At 45.2% G+C, this 25,536-nt stretch overlaps 1 protein-coding gene across 2 annotated transcripts in view; it reads right to left on the bottom strand.

Annotated features, from left to right (window-relative positions):
• RBPMS2 (RNA binding protein, mRNA processing factor 2) overlaps positions 1-25,536 on the bottom strand; it is a 200,920-nt gene that overhangs the window by 115,985 nt on the left and 59,399 nt on the right. For both annotated transcript variants that reach the window (XM_069222325.1, XM_069222324.1), the window contains exon 2: positions 18,331-18,408. In XM_069222325.1, coding sequence (XP_069078426.1) covers positions 18,331-18,408 — 78 coding nt within the window. The remainder of the gene's footprint in view (positions 1-18,330; positions 18,409-25,536) is intronic.

Genomic DNA, 25,536 nt, shown 5'->3' with positions numbered 1-25,536 from the left:
AACACATTGTGGGTAAAAGAATAAAATACAAGCCTGGCAAACCATATCAGATAAAAAGGATGTTTCTATTTAAAAAGTATCTAAGAACAAAACGAGATAAAAACAACAGGTAGGGAATACGTCTGAACCAATAAAAGTAATATGTGCATACAATGATAAGTCCATCAATTGTTGCTTGCCACATTCATTGTTAAATAAGGATCTCTATGGTGCTCCCTGCTCTGCTGGTGGCTTCTCAAAACTTCTTGCACCTGACGCACTTGCGTGTGCTCCTATACATCTAAACTTGTGTGCTCACTCGACTTATCTCCTCTATGAGGACTTCTCGGCTTTTACCAGGTATTTTCTGCCATATTAAGTTGTGTGCATTACTTTGGCATAGGGCTGGGGGATAAAGTTGAAGTTTATATTTACCCATCTCCAAATCCCGCCTTTCGGGAAAGGGTCAGTCTGCGCTTACCTTATTCCCAGTTATATAAATCTTTGACACATCTAGGACTGGACCAGTCTTTCCAATATCTCATAATGAAACTTCGAAGGGAAGATAGTAATGTAAATAAGGCACTGTGAATGGGAACATAAAATCTAACAATGTACGTTTCTCTAATACTGCGCACACATTAATTACAAATCTAATCATTACTGCTTAACACTATGCACACGTATCTTGTCACAAATCTAGTCAGTCTATTGCTTAACATACCACAATGAGCACACGTATTGTATTAACTCCCCGTCAAACCTATGTTCCAGATTGGCATTGTTAAAAATCACCAATTAACCCTTACTGTGCAAAATTGTCTAACTGTGCCAATCGTGAATTCACACGACCATGTTTACAGTCAGGCATGTAATTTAGAAATGCCAAAATTTCTTCATGATTATTCAGTCCTTGGGCTGCTGTATAGAATCTTGTGATTCATGCACTTCCTTCGATGTCACATGTAGTACAGTCTATTCTATCATTGGTATGTTCTGTTTCAGTATAGTGCTGTACGAAAGGAGCCCCTTGTGTTTTACATGTTGAGGGACCTGTGCTGCAGAATCCTATTCTTCACTGGCAAGGCAGTCTGACCTATATATATTTTGTTGCAAGGACAATTAACATAGTATACCACATTTCTGGTATTACAATTCAAAAAGACGGTCATATCTGTCCTCCCACCTCCACTTCTTTACTCTTAGTAAAATTACAGGCAAAGCATTTAATAAACCTGTAATGTCCCGATACCGGGGGCAATCCTAGCATGTGTAAGGGTAGGTTCCAGACTTATGAGTAGCCCTCACCAAAAGTTGGAGTAAGTTGGTCTTTTCTGAATGTAAACAAATGCCTGGAAATCTTAATGGTTTTAATTAATTCCGTGTTGACATTAATAATTCTTTTAATTTTGTTGGCTACTGATAAATAGGTCAAAACGTGTTAATGGTGTCATGTGATTTCTCTTTAGGGGATAGTAAACATTCCCTAGGTGTGTACCATGCCCTTTTTAAATGCTCACCTTACTAATTTGTGGGGGTATTAACCTATTTTTCAAAACTTCTCTTTTCTCAAAAGTCTTTCCGAGTGCAATTACCCCGGATCCTCAAATTGTCCATAAGGAAGGTTATTTTTAATGCACATGGGCGATTACTTGGAAAGTGAAGGGTATTCCTGACTGTTTAGTGAACAAATTCACTAAACGTTTATTGTTCTGTAACAATCCATAGGTATAGAAAATTGAGTTCCTCTCAGCTGTTCAACATGGTGAAATGTAAATCACTACACCTGTTAAGCCACTGGTGGAATTTTTAGCGCCTCCAAACCTCTGAGAAAAAATATTGTCAATATATCTTCGTCATGTTCTATTATGTTCTTTGTGGATATAAATCATAATTTTTTTTTTTTTAAAGTCTTCCAAGTAAGAACTATTTGCTATTTGAGGCAAATATACACTCCTTTATCTGCAACAGCACCTCCTGCATAAACATACAAGTTTTTTTTTTTTTAGACAAACCAATGCATGTTCCATAAGGAACTCTGTAGGAACCTGATGGGAAGTGACTTATTCAAGATTTCCTTCATCACTGCCAACGCCTCATCTCGAAATATGTTGTATACAATGTCCAATGACACCTATATTTCCTCAGCAGGATTATATGAATTTTCGTACTTCCCTATAAAGTCCATTGAGTCCCGGATGTAGGCCTTTGTTTCCACTACAGAGGGCTTAAGAAAAAAAATATATATATATCTATCAACTAGTTCTAGAATTGATCCACACCTCGATATAATGGGACAACCCAAAGGGTCTTCATATTTTTATGAGTTATTTGTAAAATATAGAAGACTTACCTTTTTTTGTAATCAGTTCCGTTGCCTCCTGTCCACCCCATCTCTAGGGCTTGTTGGGTAGCCTCATTTAGCCAATGTTTTAGGTATACTATTGGATTTTAACCCAATCTCAAATAATGCTTCGTGTTAAATTGTCTCAAGACTTATTCCTCGCTGTCCATTACTATCCCACCCTCGGTCTGCTGGTCTAATCACTATATGCAGATCTGATAGTGATTTTAATGCTAATGTCTTCTCTTTGTATGTTCTTCTTTACATATTGTTGCCCTTCACATAGTCAATCCACTTAGTATGGTTTCTTCAAATATCAATATTTGTGGAGGCATATCCTTTGGCGGGGGAGCAGTTTGATTTATTTTTCAAAAACTTAATACTTTTGTTTCTCTATTTTGGAAATCTGCAGTTTTATTTTCCTTCGAAAAGGTAGAATTTGTCACAATAGGGCATTTTTTTTTTTTAGTGAAGTGCCCCATATGTAGGAGAAATGGCAAACCGACCCTCAGGTTTTTGTCCCTTCTTGAAACACATGGTATGTCCTGCAAATTGTACAAGAGGTCGAGGAGAAAATAAGGCCGAGCTGCACGGCCTTCAAGAGGCTACTGTGTTAGAGCTGTCTGAAAGACTGGAGGGGCAAGGAAGATGCAGCAGCCCTACCTCTCCTGTCCTCTGCCGTTCACAAAGAACCCCTCATACCACGAGGGGGGGGTGGGGGGGGGGGGGGGGGGGGGGAGTATTGCGGAAAGGTTAAAAAGACAAAGATGTATCCAGCTGACAAGACTAAAAATCGAAAGGTAGGGTCTGTCTCTACCGGTACACTGTTGAGCTGGCTTGATTGACGGGAGGCTGACAGAGGACAAATTTAAGATGTAGACATCAAGGAGAAACACAGAATTGGTCTGCAGACTTGGGAAAACATTTCCAACTATTACTAAATATCGACAGAAAATACTTTTCTACCAGAAAATGTACAGAGGGGACCCTATACACTTCAGCTCGTTCAGTATCACCGGAACATAGTCCCTCACCACTACCTTCTCAGCCTTTACGGCCTCCTGTGCCTCCAGTAGTTTCCCTGCCCATGAGGCATGCACCACCAATTGCACCTCCAAATATACTGTCACTGCACTTCAGTCAGCTAAATCAGTTTCACAGCAGTTACAAGGCCATGGTTTTCAAAAGGCAGATCGAGTCCCCAGAAGGCATTAAGAGTGCTCATTGCAGGACATCTGCACCAACATAACCTCACTCAAGATATACACTGTTCCAGATCAACGAGGCAATCTAGATTTTCTAAGTGTTCAAAGTCTACCCATACATGCTTGGGTACTTCATTAGTATTTTCCAACACTTACAGAATTGCCACCAGCAACGGTCTCCATTATTAAGGGCATCAAAAACTTACGTTTTGCCAAGCGAGGCTACCAACCTCAATATCCAATTTGTGTAACTCAGTCATCTGAGACCTTGCCAAGACTGCTTTAATTGGTGATGGAATTATTTTACTCTGAGACATAAGCCTCCAAAACAAGAGTCTTCCTGAAGTCGGACTCTTCCACACAGATATAGTAGTTGCTGCAAAAGTACCATTCTACAATACCATCTTCTACAGTAACACCAGAAATAATATTTTAAAAAAAGTTCTGTGGTACTTCAGTAACTGAAGAAAACACCGAGTGCGGTGTTAGAAATGGGGTCTCCAGTAGGCAGTGGTGTGCACCCCGAGTAGGGACCCTCACTAGTCTGGGTAGGGGGTTTACAGCTGAGATAAGCTACCAAGGGGGTGAGCAAGGGTTAACACTAGCAGTCAGGCGTATCTCAGAGACAATATGTAAAGTATTTGTATACACAATAACAGTGAAAATCATACCCACATAAGTTCAGAAAATAGCTGTTGGAAGTGGCCCCTCTGCAGGGTCACCCCAAAACCTTTTGGCTTCCTCCTCTTTTTCTGACATTGTTGCTGGCTTTAGGACTCTGGACACTTTACCACTGCTAACCAGTGCTAACGTGCATGTGCTCTCTCCCTAAAAACATGGTAACATTGGCTAATACCCAATTGGCATATTTAACTTGTAAGTCCCTAGTAAAGTGCACTACATGTGCCCAGGGCCTGTAAATTAAATACTACTAGTGGGTCTGCAGCACTGATTGTGCCACCCACATAAGTAGCCCCTTAACCATCTCAGGCCTGCCATTGCATGGCCTGTGTGTGCAGTTTCACTGCCAATTCGACCTGACATGTAAAAGGATAGCCAAGCCTTAACCCCTCCCCCCCTTTTTCTACATACATGTCACCCTAAGGTAAACCCTAGGTAACCCATAGGGCAAGATGCTACGTAGGTAAAAGGAAGACTTGAACATGAGTCTTCTACATGTCCCGGTAGTGGTAAACTCCCAAATTCTTTTTCCACTGCTGTGAGGTCTGCTCCTTTCATAGGATAGCATTGGGGCTACCCTCATACTGTGTGAGGTGGTAGATTCTGGTCAGAAAGGGGTAAACAGGTCATGTTTAGTATGACCAGAATGGTAATAGAAACTCCTGCTTATTGGTGAAGCTGGATTTGATATTACGGTTTTGGAAATGCCACTTCTTGAAAGTGAGCATTTCTTGGCACAAAAGTCATCTGTCGCTCACAGCACTTCTCCAATCCACATCTGGGTTGGGCTGGTTGACCGCTCCCTTGTGCATTTCACTCGGACAACCACAAACGCAGGACACTTCTGGACCAGATTCTGCAACCTGTCAAGAGGAGCTGCCTGGCTGCCCAAAAGACTCACCTGGACTGCTTTGCTGTGAAGGGCTGCTGTCTTGCTGTTGCCCTGCTGCCCTCTGACTTTGTTGAGAAGCAGTCTCCAAGAGCTTGGATTGAGCTTGCCTTCCGTTCGTCTCAGGGGCCAAAAAGGGTTCCTCTCTTCAAGTAAACTCCTAGTGCGTCGAAAATAGATGCACAACCTGCCGGAAACGACCCAGCCTGGCCAGTGACAAGAAAACTGCTGCACAGCTGAGCCAGAATGACAGAGCCCGACTTCCTGGGTGAAGAATCAACCGCGCCAGCGGTGCGACAAACTGACGCATCATCCACCTGATCAACACAGTGCCTGTTACTTTGACCGGCACGCTCAGGATTTCTACACATCGTCCCTAGGGGTCAGAAGAACCCCGCATCACAGTAAGGTCCCGAGCCTGTGTGTTGGAAATTGACGTAAAGCCCTTGCAGTGTGTGAAGAAATGACACATCGTCTGTGCCGTATCAGGAAATCCGACGCACGCTTCCTTTTTCCACACATCTCCTCTGTGGTCTCTGTGCATGTAATTGACACAAACCGGGTACTTTATGCACACAAGAGACAATTGTTGATTTTTTAAAGCCTTAAGACTTAACACAGCAAAAAGTGATATTGCAACTTGCGCTTATCAAATCATGATAGTTTTGACCTTAATTTAAGATATCTTAATTTTTTCTAAACCGGTTGTATATTTTTGTTGTGTTTTTACTGGGTATTGCATGAATACTTTACACATTGCCTTTCAAGTTAAGCCTGGCTGCTCAGTGCCAAACTACCCAATGGTGGGCACAGGATATTTGGATTGTGTGAGACTTACCAGACTAGGATTGTGGTCCCTACTTGGACAAGGGTGTATACCTCCAACTAAAGATCCCATTTATAACAATAGCCATATTTATTGGAGTAAAACAAGACCAAAAACCCAACATACATAAGTAGAGTAACACATTTTCAAATATTAAATCTTAAAGTGCTTAGAAACACAAAAGCACCAACTGGGGGGTATCACTTGCGAAGGAGTGTGGGGCCAGTCAGTTGAATGGACCACAGTACAGTACCTTGGAAAACAATGAGGAAAAAGACATTGCATGAGTCAGGGAGGTAAGGCATCACTGGTGCAGTGTGTGTTCTTACTGCTAGGCAAGGGAGAGGAGTCAGTTTCTTATGGTTCGAGGGAGGTGATGCAGTGTCAGTGGTGACAAGTCTGTTCCTTGCAACTCGGTGGAGTTGATGAATCCAGCACATCAAGCTGCAAAGCGTTGACTTTGCAGTGTCAAGATCACATCATGGGACTACAGGTGCTGTGGTGAAGTCAGGTGTCAGGTGTCAGATGTCCGACAGCACTTGGGGCTCACGTTGTGGCAGGACTGGAGGTACTGAGCGGCATCAGGCCTGCATTTTAAGTCAGTTGCACTCAGCAGGGACCATGGCTCTGGTGCAGGCAGCAGCTGGTGGTGGTGGTCAAAGAGCAGCACCGGTTCTGGAAGTTGGTGCACTAGTTTCTTCCTTGTTGCACCAGCACTCTCCCAAGGCCCAGGAACTGGATTTGGCACCACTTGGCAAGTCAGGACTCTCAACAAGAGAGCCAGAGGGTGGCAAGTGAAGTCTTTAATGTCCTGAGACTTAAGAGGCAAGCTCCGTCCAAGCCCCCCTGAAGAACCTTTGGAAGCAAGCTATAGAAAAACCAAGTCCAGTCCTTTTGGAGCACCAAGCACGAGGCCAGCACAACAAAGCAACAGGCAGAGTGGCAGTCCCTCTTACAACATCAAGCTCCTCTTTCTGGCAGAATTTCCTCAGTCCAGAAAGATTCTAACTATTTGGTGTCAGCGGTCCCAGTACTTCCACCCATTTCGATCTTTGAATTAGGCAAATTTCAATGGAGTCTTTGTAGTGCAGAAGACTGCCTCTCCCTGCCCTGACCACAGACACTCCAAAGGGTTGGAGACTGCTTTGTGTGAGGACAGGTACAGCCCCTATTCAGGTGCAGGTGTCCATTCCTCCCACCACTCTAGCTCAGGAAGGTGCATCAGCCTGGTGATAGAGCAGAGGTGTGCCCTGCATATCCTGATGGCCTATTTGCACTACTGTCTAGAGTGAATACACAAACAACCCAACTGTCATCCTGACCCAGACATGTATTCAGACAGGAAGAGACCAAATGATTAATAAAATGCATACTTTGTAAAATAAGCAGTACCAAAGTTCAAATTTAAAGACCAACTTCACCAAAAATAGTTTTTTTAATTGGGAGTTCAGAGACACCCCCGAACTCCATATCTCTATCTGCTCCCAATGGGAAATTACATTTAAAGAGATATTTCAAGGCAATCCCCATGTTACCTAATGGGAGAGATGGGCCTTGCAACAGTGAAAACCGAATTTGGCAGTATTTCACTATCCGGACATGTATAACACCAGTATGTGCTACCTTTTAAATAAACTGCATTCTGCCCATGGGCTGCCTCGGGCCTACAGTAGGAGTGACTTACATGTTGTAAAAGGGAAGGTTTGGTCGTGGTAAGTGGGTGCACTTGCTAGGTCGAAATAATTTAGAACTGCACACTGACAATGCAGTGGCAGGATTTGAGACCTGTTTGCAGGGCTCCTCGTGTGGGTGGCACAATTTCTGCTGCAAGCCCACTAGTAGCATTCGCTTACAGGCCATGGGCACACTGCACTGTAGTAGGGACACACTAGAAAAACAAATATGCCAATCATGAGAAACCAATCACCAATACATTTTAGACAGCATTTGCACTTTACCACTGCTAACCAGTGCTAAAGTGCCCAGAGTCCTAAAGCCAACAGGCCAGAAAAAAAACAATAGGAGGAAGGAGGCAAAATGTTTGGGGATAACTCTGCACAAAGGGCTAGGTCCAACAGGTGTTTGTGGGATTGTTCCTTCCAGGAGAAGCTGCACCCAAGAAGATACAGGATTTTGATGAGGTCATATAAGAGGAGATGGTCTGGAAGCAGGCTAGGAGTGCTGCTATAAATTAAGCAGACATGCTGTGTATAGCTATTGCCACGGTCTCTCCCTTTGCTCCGTCATTCTTATGTCTGTTGTACTAGTCTGAAACTTGAAGTCCAGTAGTGGATCTTAAGCCAATTTTCTAGAACCATTCTGCGATTTCCTCCCCCCCCAACCACCAAGATACTTTCAGGTTTAAAAAGAAAGGATCAAAATTGAAGTGACCCTACCCCTAAGCACAATGGGAAAAAAACAAAAGAAACCTGCAGGCATGTCAAATGTTGCCACTTCACAAGATTTACTCTGATTCAATGAGATTGGATAAGAGTCAGAGGCTTATTTTCACATCGTCCATGATCCAAAAGCATAAGAAATACTTAGGCAAGCTATATATAGGACCTGGAAGCAGCAATAAACACCATCAGCTAAGGGAGTATTCTTTGGAGCAGAGACTTATGTTAATCTCAAGTGTCAAACTGACAGCCCATTAGGTATCCGCTTCTGGGCTCAATTGTGACCTTTTCATATTTCCAAATGCAAACCAGCAAGAAGGATATTTCAACAGTGCCAGACGATCAGAAGAGTAGGCTCTCCGGTAACTGGGGAGGCATGTTGACTCCGAGGCTGCAGTTGTCTCCCTTCCTGTATGCAGTGCTTTACATGAACAAGCAGGGAGGCATGATGCAGACTGGCCTAGATTATTAATCTGAAGAAGTCAGATCAAGGAGCCCTGCACATCACTGCACCTGTAGGGTATCCACAGGAGTAGAAGCAGATTCTCACAACACACAAAAGCATCATAAATGAGTGCTAAACTAGTTTCTGCATAACATTTTGCAAATGGGCTAAACTGGTTTGCAAACTCAGACAGAAAATGTCCAAACCAAACTTCTATCAATTAGAACTCTGAGAAACACTTTTGATCAACTGTTCAAAAAGTTAGTCTATGGGCTTCCTGTGATCAGGCATTGCAATGTGTTCACCAAGCTGAAGAAACAGGATGCTTGTTGCACCAAAATTACCACAGCATTGGTGGTACAGTCAGACTATCGGATAACCACATAAAAGACACCAAGCAAACTGATGTCCTATTAAAGGTCAAATCCTGCAACCCAACCTTCCATTGTTGAACTTGGCAGCTGGCTTTTAAATTGTAGTAGGGACATTTGGACCTTTAAGATTGCTTGAAGATCTTGACAAAAACCAGACGTCCTTCCACAAGAAAGTGCTATTACTTTAAATGGAAGAGGTTCTGCATGTGGTGCCAACAGAAGAACTTAGACATTAGAAGTCAGGAAGAATCAGTACTTCCACACCTTTTTGATTTGCTAAAGTCTGGACTGTAGTTTTCCACAATAAAAGGAGCATTTAGTAGCCATTAAAGTTTACGGATATTCCTTCACAAATTGAGGTTTTTGAAAAGGTTTATCCTCCCTCCATGGGAACTTAATATTGTTTTATCCAAGTTACTGCACTCCCTGTTTGAGCCTGCTCATAAGGTTTCTTTTCAGCTTTACAAGTAACCATAATTTCAGCACAAGATTTGTGAGATTCAGCTCTGCTGCAAGGAGCTTTATATTGTGTTCCATGAACAAAGTACTGATGAACTCATCTGTGCTTCCTACCCAAGGTAGGTAGCAGGGTTCCATTTTAAATCAGAGCTTATTTTCCAACTTTCCTTCAGGAACCCTTCCCCAGCAGGATTTTTAGATTCGCTGGTATTGAACAGGTTTTGAAATTCTATTTGGATAAATATATCATACGTTTGTTAACTACAATCCAATACGAGCAGGGTTAGTCATTTCACAAGTCCATTTTTAACCTTTTACAGTCTAATTTACAGTAAACAAAAATCTTCTCGGGCACGGAGCCCACTGAGGTAGAACAGCTACTTCAGCATTCGAGAAATTTCCATTCCAGACATTTTATGAGCCTCCTGGAGATCAGAACATCAGTGGTGGCCACCTTCAACCTCAAGGTGGGGGGAAGAGGGGGCGAGAGAGAGAGACAAAGACAGACGAGAGACACCGAGAGAGAGACACGAGAGAGAGAGACACCGAGAGAGAGAGACACGAGAGAGAGACACCGAGAGAGAGACACGAGAGAGAGAGACACGAAGAGAGAGAGAGAGAGACACGAGAGAGAGAGAGAGAGACACGAGAGAGAGAGAGAGAGACACGAGAGGAGGAGAGAGAGAGAGAGAGAGACAGACACGAGAGAGAGAGAGGAGAGAGAGAGACAGACACGAGAGAGAGAGAGAGAGAGAGAGACAGACACGAGAGAGAGAGAGAGAGAGAGAGACAGACACGAGAGAGAGAGAGAGAGAGAGAGACAGACACGAGAGAGAGAGAGAGAGAGAGAGAGAGAGACGAGAGAGAGAGAGACAGACACGAGAGAGAGAGAGAGACACGAGAGAGAGAGAGACAGACACGAGAGAGAGAGAGAGACACGAGAGAGAGAGAGACAGACACGGAGAGAGAGAGACAGACAGAGAGAGAGAGAGAGACAGACACGAGAGAGAGAGAGACAGACACGAGAGAGAGAGAGAGAGACACGAGAGAGAGAGACACGAGAGAGAGAGAGAGAGAGAGACACGAGAGAGAGAGAGAGAGAGAGGAGACACGAGAGAGAGAGAGAGAGAGAGAGACACGAGAGAGAGAGAGAGAGAGACACGAGAGAAGAGAGAGCGAGAGAGAGAGACGAGAGAGACACGAGAGAGAGAAGAGAGACACGAGAGAGAGAGAGAGAGACACGAGAGAGAGAGAGAGAGACACGAGGAGAGAGAGAGAGAGACACGAGAGAGAGAGAGAGAGACACGAGAGAGAGAGAGAGAGACACGAGAGAGAGAGAGAGAGACACGAGAGAGAGAGAGAGAGACACGAGAGAGAGAGAGAGAGACACGAGAGAGAGAGAGAGAGACACGAGAGAGAGAGAGAGAGACACGAGAGAGAGAGAGAGAGAGACACGAGAGGAGAGAGAGAGAGACACGAGAGAGAGAGAGAGAGACAACGAGAAGAGAGAGAGAGACACGAGAGAGAGAGAGAGAGACACGAGGAGAGAGAGAGAGACGACAGAGAGAGAGAGAGAGACACGAGAGAGAGAGAGAGAGCACGAGAGAGAGAGACACGAGAGAGAGAGAGACACGAAGAGAGAGAGAGAGACACGAGAGAGAGAGAGAGACACGAGAGAGAGAGAGACAGACACGAGAGAGAGAGAGACAGACACGAGAGAGAGAGAGACAGACACGAGAGAGCGAGAGAGAGAGAGACGAGAGAGAGAGACACGAGAGAGAGAGAGACACGAGAGAGAGAGAGAGACACGAGAGGAGAGAGACAGACACGAGAGAGAGAGACAGACACGAGAGAGAGAGACAGACACGAGAGAGAGAGAGACAGACACGAGAGAGACAGACACGAGAGAGAGACAGACACGAGAGAGAGAGAGAGAGACAGACACGAGAGAGAGGAGACGAGACACGAGAGAGAGAGAGACAGAGAGAGAGACACGAGAGAGAGAGAGACAGAGAGAGAGACCACGAGAGAGAGAAGAGAGAGAGACCACGAGAGAGAGAGAAGAGAGAGAGACACGAGAGAGAGAGAGAGAGACACGAGAGAGAGAGAGAGAAGAGAGACAGACACGAGAGAGAGAGAAGAGAGACAGACACGAGAGAGAGAGAGACAGACACGAGAGAGAGAGAGAGAGACAGACACGAGAGAGAGAGACACGAGAGAGAGAGACACGAGAGAGAGGACACGAAGAGAGAGGAAGAGAGACACGAGAGAGAGAGAGAGAGAGACACGAGAGAGAGAGAGAAGAGACACGAGAGAGAGAGACACGAGAGAGAGAGAGAGAACACGAGAGAGCGAGAGACAGACACGAGAGAGAGAGAGAGAGAGAGAGACACGAGAGAGAGAGAGAGAGAGAGGAGAGAGAGAGACAGGAGAGAGAGAGACACGAGAGAGAGAGAGAGAGAGAGGAGAGAGAGAGACACGAGAGAGAGAGAGAGAGAGGAGAGAGAGAGACACGAGAGAGAGACGACAGAGAGAGAGAGAAGAGAGACAGACACGAGAGAGAGAGAGACAGACACGAGAGAGAGAGAGAGAGACAGACACGAGAGAGGAGAGACAACGAGAGAGAGAGACACGAGAGAGAGAGACACGAGAGAGAGAGACACGAGAGAGAGAGAGAGACACGAGAGAGAGAGAGAGAGAGAGACACGAGAGAGAGAGAGAGAGGACACGAGAGAGAGAGACACGAGAGAGAGAGAGAGAGACGACGAGAGGAGAGACAGACACGATGAGAGAGAGAGGAGAGAGAGAGACACGAGAGAGAGAAGAGAGAGAGACACGAAGGAAGAGAGAAGAGAGACACGAGAGAGAGAGAGAAGAGAGACACGAGAGAGAGACACGAGAGAGAGAGACACGAGAGAGAGAGAGAGAGACACGAGAGGGGAGAGGAGAGGAGACAGACACGAAGAGAGAGAGGAGGAGAGGAGAGAGACCACGAGAGAGAGAAGAGAGAGAGACACGAGAGAGAGAGAGAAGAGACAGACACGAGAGAGAGAGAGAGAGGACAGACACGAGAGAGAGAGACACGAGAGAGAGAGACACGAGGAGAGAGAGACACGAGAGAGAGAGAGAGAGACACGAGAGAGAGGAGAGAGAGACACGAGAGAGAGAGAGGAGAGACACGAGGAGAGAGAGAGAAGAGCAACGAGAGAGAGAGACACGAGGAGAGAGAGAGAGCGACGAGAGAGGGAGAGACAGGACACGAGAGAGAGAGAGAGGAGAGAGAGAGACAACGAGAGAGAGAGAGAGAGGAGAGAGAGAGACAGGAGAGAGAGAGACACGGAGAGAGAGAGAGAGAGAGGAGAGAGAGAGACCACGAGAGAGAGAGAGAGAGAGGAGAGAGAGAGACACGAGAGAGAGAGAGAGAGAGGAGAAGAGAGAGAGACACGAAGAGAGAGACACGAGAGAGAGAGAGAGACACGAGAGAGAGAGAGAGAGAGGAGAGAGAGAGAGACACGAGAGGAGGAGAGAGAGAGAGAGGAGAGAGAGACACGGAGAGAGAGAGAGAGAGAGAGACGAGAGAGAGAGACGAGAGAGACAGACACGAGAGAGAGAGACAGACACGAGAGAGAGAGACAGACACGAGAGCGAGAGAGAGAGAGAGAGCAGACGAGACAGACGAGAGAGAGAGAGAGAGAGACAGACGAACGAGAGGAGAGAGAGAGGAGAGAGAGAGAGCACACGAGCGAGAGAGAGACACGAGAGAGAGGAGACACGAGAGAGAGAGACACGAGAGGAGGGAGAGACACGAGAGAGAGAGAGACACGAGAGAGAGACGAGAGAGACCGAGAGAGAGGAGAGACACGAGAGAGAGACGAGAGGAGGACACGAGAGAGAGAGAGACACGAGAGAGAGACGAGAGAGACAGCGGAGAGAGAGAGAGAGAGACGACGAGAGAGAGACGAGAGAGACACGAAGGAGAGGAGACGCGAGAGAGACAGAAGCGAGACGAGAGACGAGACCAGGACGCGAGAGAGAGCAGAGAGACAGACGCGAAGAGAGACAGAGAGACAGACGCGAGAGAGAGAGAGAGAGACAGACGCGAGAAGAGAGAGAGAGACAGAGAGAGAAGAGACGAGAGAGAGAGACAGACGCGGAGAGAGAGAGAGACAGACGCGAGAGAGAGAGAGAGACAGACCGCGAGAGAAGAGAGAGACAGACGCGAGAGAGCACGCGAGAGCGAGAGACAGACGCGAGAGAGAGAGAGACAGACGCGAGAGAGAGAGAGACAGACGCGAGAGAGAGAGGAGACAGACGCGAGAGAGAGAGAGACAGACGCGAGAGGAGAGAGAGACAGCGAGAGAGAGAGAGAGACAGACGCTAGAGAGAGAGAGACAGGACGCGAGAGAAGAACCACCGAGAGACAGACGCGAGAGAGAGAGAGAGACAGACGCGAGAGAGAGAGAGAGACAGACGCGAGAGAGAGAGAGAGAGACAGACACGAGAGAGAGAGAGAGACAGACACGAGAGAGAGAGAGAGACAGACACGAGAGAGAGAGAGAGAGAGACAGACACGAGAGAGAGAGAGAGAGAGACACGAGAGAGAGAGAGAGAGAGACAGGAGAGAGAGAGAGAGACAGACACGAGAGAGAGAAGAGAGAGAGACAGACACGAGAGAGAGAAGAGAGAGAGAGAGACACGAGAGAGAGACGAGAGAGACACGAGACACGAGAGAGAGACGAGAGAGACACGAGACACGAGAGAGAGACGAGAGACACGAGACAGACGCGAGAGAGACGAGAGACGAGAGACAGACGCGAGAGAGACGAGAGACAGACGCGAGAGAGAGAGACGAGAGACAGACGCGAGAGAGAGAGAGACAGACGCGAGAGAGAGAGAGAGACAGACGCGAGAGAGAGAGAGAGACAGACGCGAGAGAGAGAGAGAGACAGACGCGAGAGAGAGAGAGAGACAGACGCGAGAGAGAGAGAGAGACAGACGCGAGAGAGAGAGAGAGACAGACGCGAGAGAGAGAGAGAGACAGACGCGAGAGAGAGAGAGAGACAGACGCGAGAGAGAGAGAGACAGACGCGAGAGAGAGAGAGACAGACGCGAGAGAGAGAGAGACAGACGCGAGAGAGAGAGAGACAGACGCGAGAGAGAGAGAGACAGACGCGAGAGAGAGAGAGACAGACGCGAGAGAGAGAGAGAGACAGACGCGAGAGAGAGAGAGAGACAGACGCGAGAGAGAGAGAGAGACAGACGCGAGAGAGAGAGAGAGACAGACGCGAGAGAGAGAGAGAGACAGACGCGAGAGAGAGAGAGAGACAGACGCGAGAGAGAGAGAGACAGACGCGAGAGAGAGAGAGACAGACACGAGAGAGAGAGAGAGAGACAGACACGAGAGAGAGAGAGAGAGACAGACACGAGAGAGAGAGAGAGAGACAGACACGAGAGAGAGAGAGAGAGACAGACACGAGAGAGAGAGAGAGAGACAGACACGAGAGAGAGAGAGAGAGACAGACACGAGAGAGAGAGAGAGAGACAGACACGAGAGAGAGAGAGACAGACACGAGAGAGAGAGAGACAGACACGAGAGAGAGAGAGACAGACACGAGAGAGAGAGAGACAGACACGAGAGAGAGAGAGACAGACACACGAGAGAGAGAGAGAGACAGACACACGAGAGAGAGAGAGAGACAGACACACGAGAGAGAGAGAGAGACAGACACACGAGAGAGAGAGAGAGAGACAGACACACGAGAGAGAGAGAGACAGACACACGAGAGAGAGAGAGACAGACACACGAGAGAGAGAGAGACAGACACACGAGAGAGAGAGAGACAGACACACGAGAGAGAGAGAGAGACAGACACACGAGAGAGAGAGAGAGACAGACACACGAGAGAGAGAGAGAGACAGACACACGAGAGAGAGAGAGAGACAGACACACGAGAGAGAGAGAGAGACAGACACACGAGAGAGAGAGAGAGACAGACACACGAGAGAGAGAGAGAGACAGACACACGAGAGAGAGAGAGACAGACACGAGAGAGAGAGAGACAGACACGAGAGAGAGAGAGACAGACACGAGAGAGAGAGAGACAGACACGAGAGAGAGAGAGACAGACACGAGAGAGAGAGAGACAGACACGAGAGAGAGAGAGACAGACACGAGAGAGAGAGAGACAGACACGAGAGAGAGAGAGACAGACACGAGAGAGAGAGAGAGACACGAGAGAGAGAGAGACAGACACGAGAGAGAGAGAGACAGACACGAGAGAGAGAGACAGACACGAGAGAGAGAGACAGACACGAGAGAGAGAGAGACAGACACGAGAGAGAGAGAGACAGACACGAGAGAGAGAGAGACAGACACGAGAGAGAGAGACAGACACGAGAGAGAGAGACAGACACGAGAGAGAGAGACAGACACGAGAGAGAGAGAGACAGACACGAGAGAGAGACACGAGAGAGAGAGAGAGACACGAGAGAGAGAGACGAGAGACACGAGAGAGAGAGACGAGAGACACGAGAGAGAGAGACGAGAGACAGAGACAGAGACAGAGACAGAGACAGAGAGCGAGAGAGAGAGACGAGAGAGAGAGACGAGAGAGAGAGAGACGAGAGAGAGAGACGAGAGAGAGAGACGAGAGAGAGAGAGAGAGACGAGAGAGACGAGAGAGAGAAAGACGAGAGAGAGAGAGAGAAAGACGAGAGAGAGAGAGAGAAAGACGAGAGAGAGAGAAAGAGAGAGAAAGAAAACCTACCTGTCCTGCTGGCACCTCACTCCAGAAGAGGTCACAGCAGTTCTACCAGCACCAGCTCCCCCACCAAATCCCGGTGCTGCTCATGCTATAGCTGGCATGAGTGCAGGGCCAGGATTGATGTGAGTGGCTTGGTCTGCCGCTTAGGAGCACAGACTCCAATGCACTGTCTAAGTGCACGTCAGTTTGGCTGGTCTAAGAAGGCCATCCAAACTGACATGCAGACTTAAGTGCACTCCACTCCTCCGCACTCCCATAGCCCAGCCCCACCCCTCCCTGCACATGATGGCCAAGCCAGCAGCTGAAAAATAGATGTAGTTTTATTTTTCAGCTGCTGGTTCTTAGCCAGTGGGGCGATGCTCCTTCCCCATAGCGGAAGAGACATTGTAGCAGTACATATGTTTACAAAACAGTCTTGACAGATCCCAGATCAGTGACCCATGTTGAGCCAAGTCGCTCTGCAAAATCTTTGATATATAGTAGATTGTCACCTTTGACCATATGCACTACGCTAGTAAGTGATGGGCTTGCTATCATTTCAGTGCTTTTGACTAAAAGCGAATCTCCTGGAAGATAATACAATAGGTCTCATCAATAATCCTAGTTTTTCAGGGGAATCTATAATAAGTAACTGAGGGGAAAAAAGCTGCAACCACTTAAGTGTGGTGTATAAACTGTCTGGAATAGACCCCTTCCCCTTAATGTTTGCTTTTGTATATGCTAAGTGGGAGCTTTGAGACATTGAGATCAAGATTATAGCAAGACCCCTAAAACCACATGACCCTTATTTCTCCCCATAAAAACAAAAGGAATTATCCTCAGGTCTACCACAAACCTCGAACTTTGTATAAAACTGACTCAGCTACCACCAACCAGGCATGATGGGCTACTGGTGGAATGCGGTTCCTTAAAGTCAGTGCAGTTCTCCCAGCCTCCAAGGCTGGAGTCTACTATGCTGCGTGGTCCGCATTTTCTCTCCCCTTCCCCTTAAAAAATGTGCTGAATGTTTTCTAGTCATTAGGTTATTCTAGAGACTTAAAATTACTTTTAAGTACATACACAATTGGGCAATATAGACTTTCATAGGCCGTTTTAAAACACCTCATTTGTAATGAAAATTAAAGCATATACACTTTGAATACGTTTTATAAAATGTGCTCAGGGATCCTACAAAGGCAAAGACATTTATCTTATGACCACAATGAAAACTCCCTTAACGTAGAGCAAGCGTTACTGATTTTCCAATTTCTCTTCACCATGGCTGGTAGTAAAATATCCAGTTATTTGCAGTGACTACATGCAATGTGCGTGGCAGCTGTCCATTCAATGGAAATCTGAACGCTTACTTTAGGACTAGCAGGCCAATAAAGCATGCCCCTGAAATGCAACCTAAATGACTACAAAATAGATCAAAACAATTGGAGGCAATACTTAAAAGCTTGAGGTTTAATTCGTTTACATTGAGTACTAATTACAGTATGGGTATAGGTATTTTCCACACCCAGCTCACCCACTTTGCTGAAGTTACTCTAATAGCCCATTGTAGATATCCACAAAAAACATACAGGCTACGAGTCTCCTGAATACCCCTAAAGCAATTCTGTCAACAAAATATCAATATTGAGAATTCTTGAAACTGTATCCAAATAGGTATTACATTACTCTACACCAAGAAGACTGAATACAAATCATGATAGTTGGTTTTCCACTACTCATAAGTGCAGCTTTTCCTTATAACACTCAAAACAGACTATACTTTTAGTGATTGAATTAGAGGCCTGATTAGTACAATCACCGTTGCACGTAAAAAATAAAAAAAATAAGAAAACCAAAGGACATTGTCAGTGTAGCCCACATGCACAATATCTGTAAATCTGGATTTTAGCATAGGCAGCATAAAACATGTTAGTTATGTACACTTGCAGTTGAATAGAGTTCATCCGAGCAAAAGGGTGTTACAGCTACCTTGAATGGTCTGAAGAGTAGGTACAACTCTCTTGGCTTGATGTCAACTGGAAGTCCACTCACAAATAATGTTCGTACCTGGAAATGGTAAAAGCAATACATTAGGAGTGAAAAAAAACCTCATGCAGACAACAACAAAGTCAAGCACCCGAACGGAGTTACCCATCACCCAGGACACTGGACTGCTTCTGCCGGTCTTTAGCCTGGAGTAAAAGTAACAAATGCCTAATATGATCCTGGCACAGATTGGTACTGTGAAAATTCGTCTAATGGACAATCAGCCTGGAAAGGTAGTCCTCACCTCATATCCTCTTTATAGATCCAGTTAAGTGTACTGAAAAACAGTAAAGCAGTTGCATGCCCTTCTTCAGTACCCTTTCTTTTCCAATCCGGATTGAATCACAATAACCGCAGCTGCACTTGTCTAACTTTGTTTTCAATTAAATGTATTGTTTTAATGAAACAAGATAAAATCGTATGCATAACAGTGTCTGCTTAGGCATTATGTTTTAAAAGTTTTTTTTATTTTATATAGGTTATACAACAGAAGGAGAAGTAATGAACGCATTGCAGGTAAGAGTTTAAATAAAGTAGGGAGGATAGAAAGATGAGTTTTGGCGAGAGATGTGAGAAGGTGGGAAACGGCGTTAGTCAAAAAATGGAACGTCAGCATTCACTACCAGAGTGTGGTGGGTTCTGTGACAGGAGTCAAGGTTGTTGACAAACATGGGGTGCAGACCGGGATTAGTGGGTGAGCGTTCAGGAGTGTGGTAGGAAGAGTGGCAGATTGTCACGAGTTTAGCATTTCTGGATGTACAAGTCAAGTTAGTTCCATAATTTGAGAGCCTTGGTTATGAGACTTTAGCACTTTGTCTGTATTCCTATTAAAAGCACTCATGACCACCAAGTGGGGTAATAGAAGTTCGTTTTATAAGATACATTCACATAATATATTTGACAGCAATAATTAAGAGAAGGTTTAGGAGGAACAGGATGTGATGGTTCATATTGAATGGGGGCGCACAGATTACATGAACCTAAAATAGGATTTAGTGAAATTGTATGAAAGGCCTAATTAATGGTATTTCCAGTTTGACCCAAAGGGTCACAAATCTTATGCAATGGAGAAGCAGGTGATCAAGGGAGCCCGATACAGCTCTGCAATTCCTTCACTTAAGGGAAACTATAAATCCCATTTTTAATAGTTTTTCTGGGGTCCAAAATGCTCCATGTAGAGTTAAAATTTTACATTGTATTCGTACAGGAGTTATTCTTCATTGAAGCATCCCGTTTAAAGAACCATTGTTTGACATAGGAGCCGAGGATACAGGGGTGTAATGAGCCAATTACTTCTGAGTTGCTTAACTTTGTTAGGGGTCAGTAATGTTTAAAGTTCTGTAGATTTTAGCAGCTGCAGTGGTTTGCTTGGAGAGTTTGGCGAGAAGATCAGTGAGATCAGGGAGAAATTTATCAAGTTGGCCTACAGCAACTTTCAGGTTCAGGAAGTCATTGAAGTCTGTTTAGGATGTGTGCTCTTTACAGGTAAGCAAGTGTTTTGGAACGTTGTATGAAGCCTAGGTCTTTAATATGTAAGAAACCTATTAACCCCAGCAGCCCTAGTTTTAGAGGAACCTTTGATCCCAATTCTCATGTTACCCTTAAAGTGAAGCATAATAGGAGCCATTACTTCTGTTCTTTAGATTTATTTATTTTTAATCTACGTTTTGAAAGCCAATACGGTATCTCATGATGCAATGTATGTTGAATTTTTAGTTTGTCAGGTTTGAGACTAGGAAATCTGGTTTAGCTAGGAGGTTTCAATTGGGGCCCCATAGTGGCGTGTCAGAATGGTTTGTTGGATGAAGGCACCATACAGCTTGTCTGCACAGAAGAGCTATTTGGTAGTTAAGATTCGGTAGACTGACTCTTAAGATTATTTATTCTTAGTTTTTTTTTTTTTTTTAAACATGGATTTTTGTCCTTTACTTTTCATATATAGTTAGAAATTGACTTGTCAAATTGTTAGATTTTGGAAGAGTTAAGCAAGCATTAAAGTAAGAGCATACTTGGGAGTGGGGGCATCTTTTAGATACGTTTCTAATCTACCCCACCAGGTCATGAATTTGGGGGAACGATGCAGAGACAAGATTTAGGGTACCCTAGTACTGCTCCTCATGTTGGTCAAAATGAGTCCAAGCACCCCGATAGGATTAACAGTGTTGAGTGGAGGGTAGAGGACACAAGTGGCATTTGCTTGATTCCAACAGAAAATTACTTTCAGCTGAAATAAGGTGGCTGCCTGTTAGCCATCCAATTATTAGAGGCAAGGAGACATTGATCAAAGGGTGATAGTCACACCTCAAGCTGCCAAAAGTGAGCAGCTTGTCTGAAGACAAGTGTAAAGAGCTTTAGGTTGAAATCACAAAAAGACCCAGGAACATGGTGAGAGCAAAAAATGAGAATTGAACGTTATAGAACACATCTACAAGAAGGTAGCCAAAGTAATTTAAGGCTATGCCAGACGAGATGTGTACTTGCCCTTTACCTCAATCATCAAATTCACAAGCAGTTTCATTAGCCACCTAAATCATTCTTCAGACCACGTGAAAAGGATTTTACCCCATGACCTGGTTTAAAAACCACTGAAAAGGTAGTCTGATCTTGGTGTTTTCATAGGTCGTACAGTGGGAGCGGACACGCCTGTCAGCTTGGCCAAAGGAAAGAATTGCAATGGGATATAGTAGTCTGCAGATCCGCTGCTTGATTTAACTGCAGAAGATTTGAATTATTCAGTTGCACAACGTTTAATTGTGATTAAAGTCACTAGTAGGGGTGTAGTCTCGAGTCACCAGGGAAATTAACTGGTACAAGCTGGTTTTACAAAGAACTTTGGCTACAACCATAGGGTAATAAGGGATCTTACTACAAGGTGACTTGAGGCAGCAGTTGTCAAGAGCTAAAGTGCTCAATGATCTGGCCAGCGTTTGTTTAAATAAAGCTTTTGGGGCCAAAGGAGGAGGGAGAGAGGTAGGGAGAGGGGGCAGAGAGAAGGGGGGAGGCAGAGAGAAGGGCAGTTGAACCATGGAAGGACTACAGATTAATTTCCACTAAGAATCTTCTCTGCAGTTTCTTGCATTCACTGTATAGCTTGTACTAATTGTGAAAGTGATTAATGCAGAGTTAATGCATAGGGCCCATCATCTAGGAAATAACGTCTCTGAACAGTTTTGTCTTTTAGCCTGGAGTATAGTAGCTCCAACCCATGAAATATTAAGCAACTGCACGACTTGTTTTATACTCAAATGTCCTTTGAGTTACCAGAACCCTCCCAGTAAGGGTGACCGCTATTCAACTTGAACATTCAGTGATCGCTCTCCATTCAGCAAATGTCATGACATTGTTGCTGTTTAATACACGCATCTGTCGGAGTGAAACCTTTTCAACCAAAAAACTGCATAGTGTCAAACACTAAAAATTGCACGTTTACTGACCAAAACCTCAAATAGCACTAGGTACACCATTTACACCCCCACACAAAAGTTAACTACACAGACTAGTAATTGCTTTTCAAACTTAGATAAAAAGCATGAATTGCTTTTATTAATCCATAGTAACAATCACCTTGGTTTGGTAATATGCTCGAGTCACTTATCAATGAAGCTTCATGACTTGTGAACACGTATAATCTTGCTCCAAGAATAAGACAGCTGAAACGTGCATTTAATTCTAGGTTTTGGTGGTAAAAAAAGCTTTATAAAGGATGCCCGGACTGCAAAGATATGGGAGCAGTTGCGACAAACTGGTCTGGTGGCTGTCAGTACTATGCCACACAGACTTCAATTACTAGTGAAGAAATGACTCCCAACTTCATAGCTTATAGCATCCCTGCATCACAATTTGCCATAGTCTGCACAGGGTAGCAGAGCAAACCAGTCTGTCGGCAGCAGAATGGAACGCAGTGATGCACAAGTGTCCTTGACGAAGTACTTGTATGGCACTAAATATGAAGCCGGCAAAACAAACCAGACCACATTGCAGAGATAAGCTTAAGAGCTCTGCGTACTTCGACATGAGCAAGCGGTTAGGAAAAGCAAGAAAAGCACACTGCCTAGCCCAAAACAGCCTATTTAAACACTGCTAATACAATGCAATAGGTTCTGTGCAAACATAGTATATTGCTTGCAGAACTAAAAGTTCTAGGCGAGTTGGGCTAGTGCATACTTTACGATATAATCATTTATACACTACAAGCTTAGTCGAAATGTTCATGCTTGGTGCGGCAGGGCATTTACTTATGGGATTTGTTTTTTATGATGAGGGTATAGTTCGTTTGCATTGCAGGGTTATGAACAGATTGTACAGAAACAACTGTCAAAAATCACTGCCAAGGAAAGTGTACGCTTGGGCAGACTAAAGCTTCCATTAAGGCGGGGTAATGCGGGTTAAAGCCTGGAGCGTGTCAGCCATCTTTGCCTTTGGAGGGATACCTAAAGCATACACAGCTCTTCCTAGCTAGAGGGTGTTTAAAAGCATGTCAATTGGTGTAAAGTACCAGGTCATCAGAATTACTTACTAGGAATGCATACCATACCTTCGTACAAGAACAAGCCAAAGAAAGCCCTGGAAAGTTGTGGCAACAGTAGTTGATTGTGTCGGGCATTGCCATGGTCACTCAAACTAGGTTCACCTTCAGAAACAGCACTTTATGCAATTTATCACTTCGGCTCAGAAGGGCGTGCCATCTGAGGGCTTCTGAAAGCCACACTTTCAATCCACTATCGTTCTTCAGACAATAGCACTTCCTAGAATACTCCCCAGTGGCAAACGCTACAGATGCTTCTGTACATACCGCCAAGAAAAACTGTGCCACTTCAAGTTTCTTAAAAATTGGTTTTCCACTGCACAAATGTATCAGTGAAATCCCAATAAGATCATATCACACCCCCAACCATACCCCATTCCATAAGTGTCTCATGGTGGGCCTTCAGAGGCTGTACTATTCCCACCATCAGCCCAATATCTTGCAGTATTTTGGGGACAGCCTCTGGCTAGGTGTACAAGTTCTTCCCGTTTAGCACACCAGTCCATTCCTGACCTTCATTCGGATAGCATTGGTGGGCGCTGGGAATTTAATTTGTGTGTAATGTCTTTTGGGACCATTGTTGTCAGACCCACGACTGATCTGTGTGCACCCCAAATATCCTCCAGACCAGGTATACCTAGTTTTTGATACAGCTCAAAAGGTCTCAAACCTCGGGGAGAGTTTGTGATTAGCTTCCAATAGCGTGCCACACTAACATACCATATGTAAGACATCTGCCTCCAAGAGTGAATAGCTGGTGTATCTAGGCTCCGGGAGTAGGCCTGCATGTCAGACATCGTGATGCGAGATAAGTTAATAGTGCATTGGTATAAACCGACTTCGATTCAATTTTGTGGGTGCCATACATGTCTTGCCGGTCAGTGTCTCTAGGGTACCTACTCACTGCTCCCAACTGTGCCAGATTCGAGCATTTCAGGGGTGTTACGAATCAGGGAGCAGTAAATCTCAGATTCCACCATGGCCCAGGCAGCCCCTTAATATATTTGCCTCAAGTGGCCTGAATTCAGGTAGATCATCAAGTTCCGATCTGTACCTCGTAACAGCATGTCAGAGCTGTAAATATTAATGAAATTGGGTGTCTGATAATGAGGTGAAGCTATAGATCTTGTTTAGGTGCGATGTACCACAGACTTCTCTCAGTGTAGTGACTCCCGATTATGTCCCATTAGCTATCTCCCCCCACCCCCATCAGTTGTGCAACACATCTAGCTTCCTCCCCCAGCCCATAAATCAGTCCCTCGTCAGGTGAGAAGAATTCTTAGTAACCTTTATAGTTAAAGATGGTATGGGTCAGCCAAGCAAAACTCAAAATTGTCAAGTCACATGTGGGCTAGTTATCACTAGTATGCCAGGTCTCTCCACCCTCCATTCATCCAGTCTTTTAGCAAGGAGTTGGGATACCCAAAAGTACAACTGATTATCCGGCTTACCAAGCCCGCCATCATAGACAATGGATGGCACTTGCTGAAGGCTGTATGTGGGGCAACCACTCCATTGCGGTTGGTAGAGCAACACTTTGACTCTCCTCCCCCCGCCCCTCCCATCAACCAGGAATGGGGATTGGACAGATGTGTAGAAAATGTGGGAGTACCATCATTTTTATGAGCGCCACATGTCCCATTATATTCAAAGGGAGTTTGTTCCAACCATGTAAGCTATTGTTAGTTGTGGTTAGAAAAGGGGTGAGGTTGAGGCCACGTGGACACCCAGGTATTTGAAGCTGATACAGTTGATTGGGGCAAATCACTTCTGGCCTCTCTAAAAGGGGGATAAAGCCACAAACTGACAAGTATTCCAGTTTGCGCAGAGGCCTCTTCATGTACCCTCAGTATTTCCAGGAGACAATGACCAGATGTTTCAGGATCGACAGAAAGATGGGAATGTTGTCTGCATACAGGGAAATCTTATCTTCTGGTGCCCCGCACCAATCCCATCCCACACCTAGGAGTTGAAGTGAATGATTTTGGCTAGGGGGTTGATGATCAGAGCAAAGAATGGCGACAGTGGGCATCCCTGCCTTTTCCCATGCCTGATCAGGCAGATGTGAGAGTTCCTGATTTATAAGAACTTGCACCAAAGGCTCTTTGTAGAGAAGTTTGATGTACCTTCACAAGGTAGGCACAAATCTCATGGCTCAGAACTAGTTTGAAGTAAGCCCAGTTGGCTAAGTCAAACACTTTCTCAAACTCCACAAGCAGGAGTGCTTTGGAGTCAGCTATCATGAACACGGCTTAGTGCAGTATGGATGCGTCTGATGCAGTGATGGCTACTGCAGTTGAGCTAGAGGCACATTGGTCAGGCTGAAATAGGGTATCGAGAACTCGCTAGAGCCTATTCACCAATGCCTTGGCAAATATTTTTATGTCCGTGTTTATCAAGGAAATGGGGTGGCATAAGGCATAATCTGTTAGTTTTTCCACTTTGGGAAATACCACTATAGTAGCCAAGTCTAGGTGAGATGAGGAGGAGCCTTTTTGTGCAGCTTGTGTTTAACTTTAGCAAGTGTGCAGCAATAAGATAACAGGATTTCTCTTGAATACTGCTGTAAATTCAATCAGGTCGGGAGTCTTGCAGGTTTCCAATCCATGTATTGCAGACATTTC

This window comes from Pleurodeles waltl, chromosome 3_1 (genome assembly GCF_031143425.1).
Source record: "Pleurodeles waltl isolate 20211129_DDA chromosome 3_1, aPleWal1.hap1.20221129, whole genome shotgun sequence".
NCBI lineage: Eukaryota > Metazoa > Chordata > Amphibia > Caudata > Salamandridae > Pleurodeles > Pleurodeles waltl.
The sequence above is the reverse complement of the archived record's forward strand: the minus strand, read 5'-3'. Positions and strand labels throughout refer to the sequence as shown.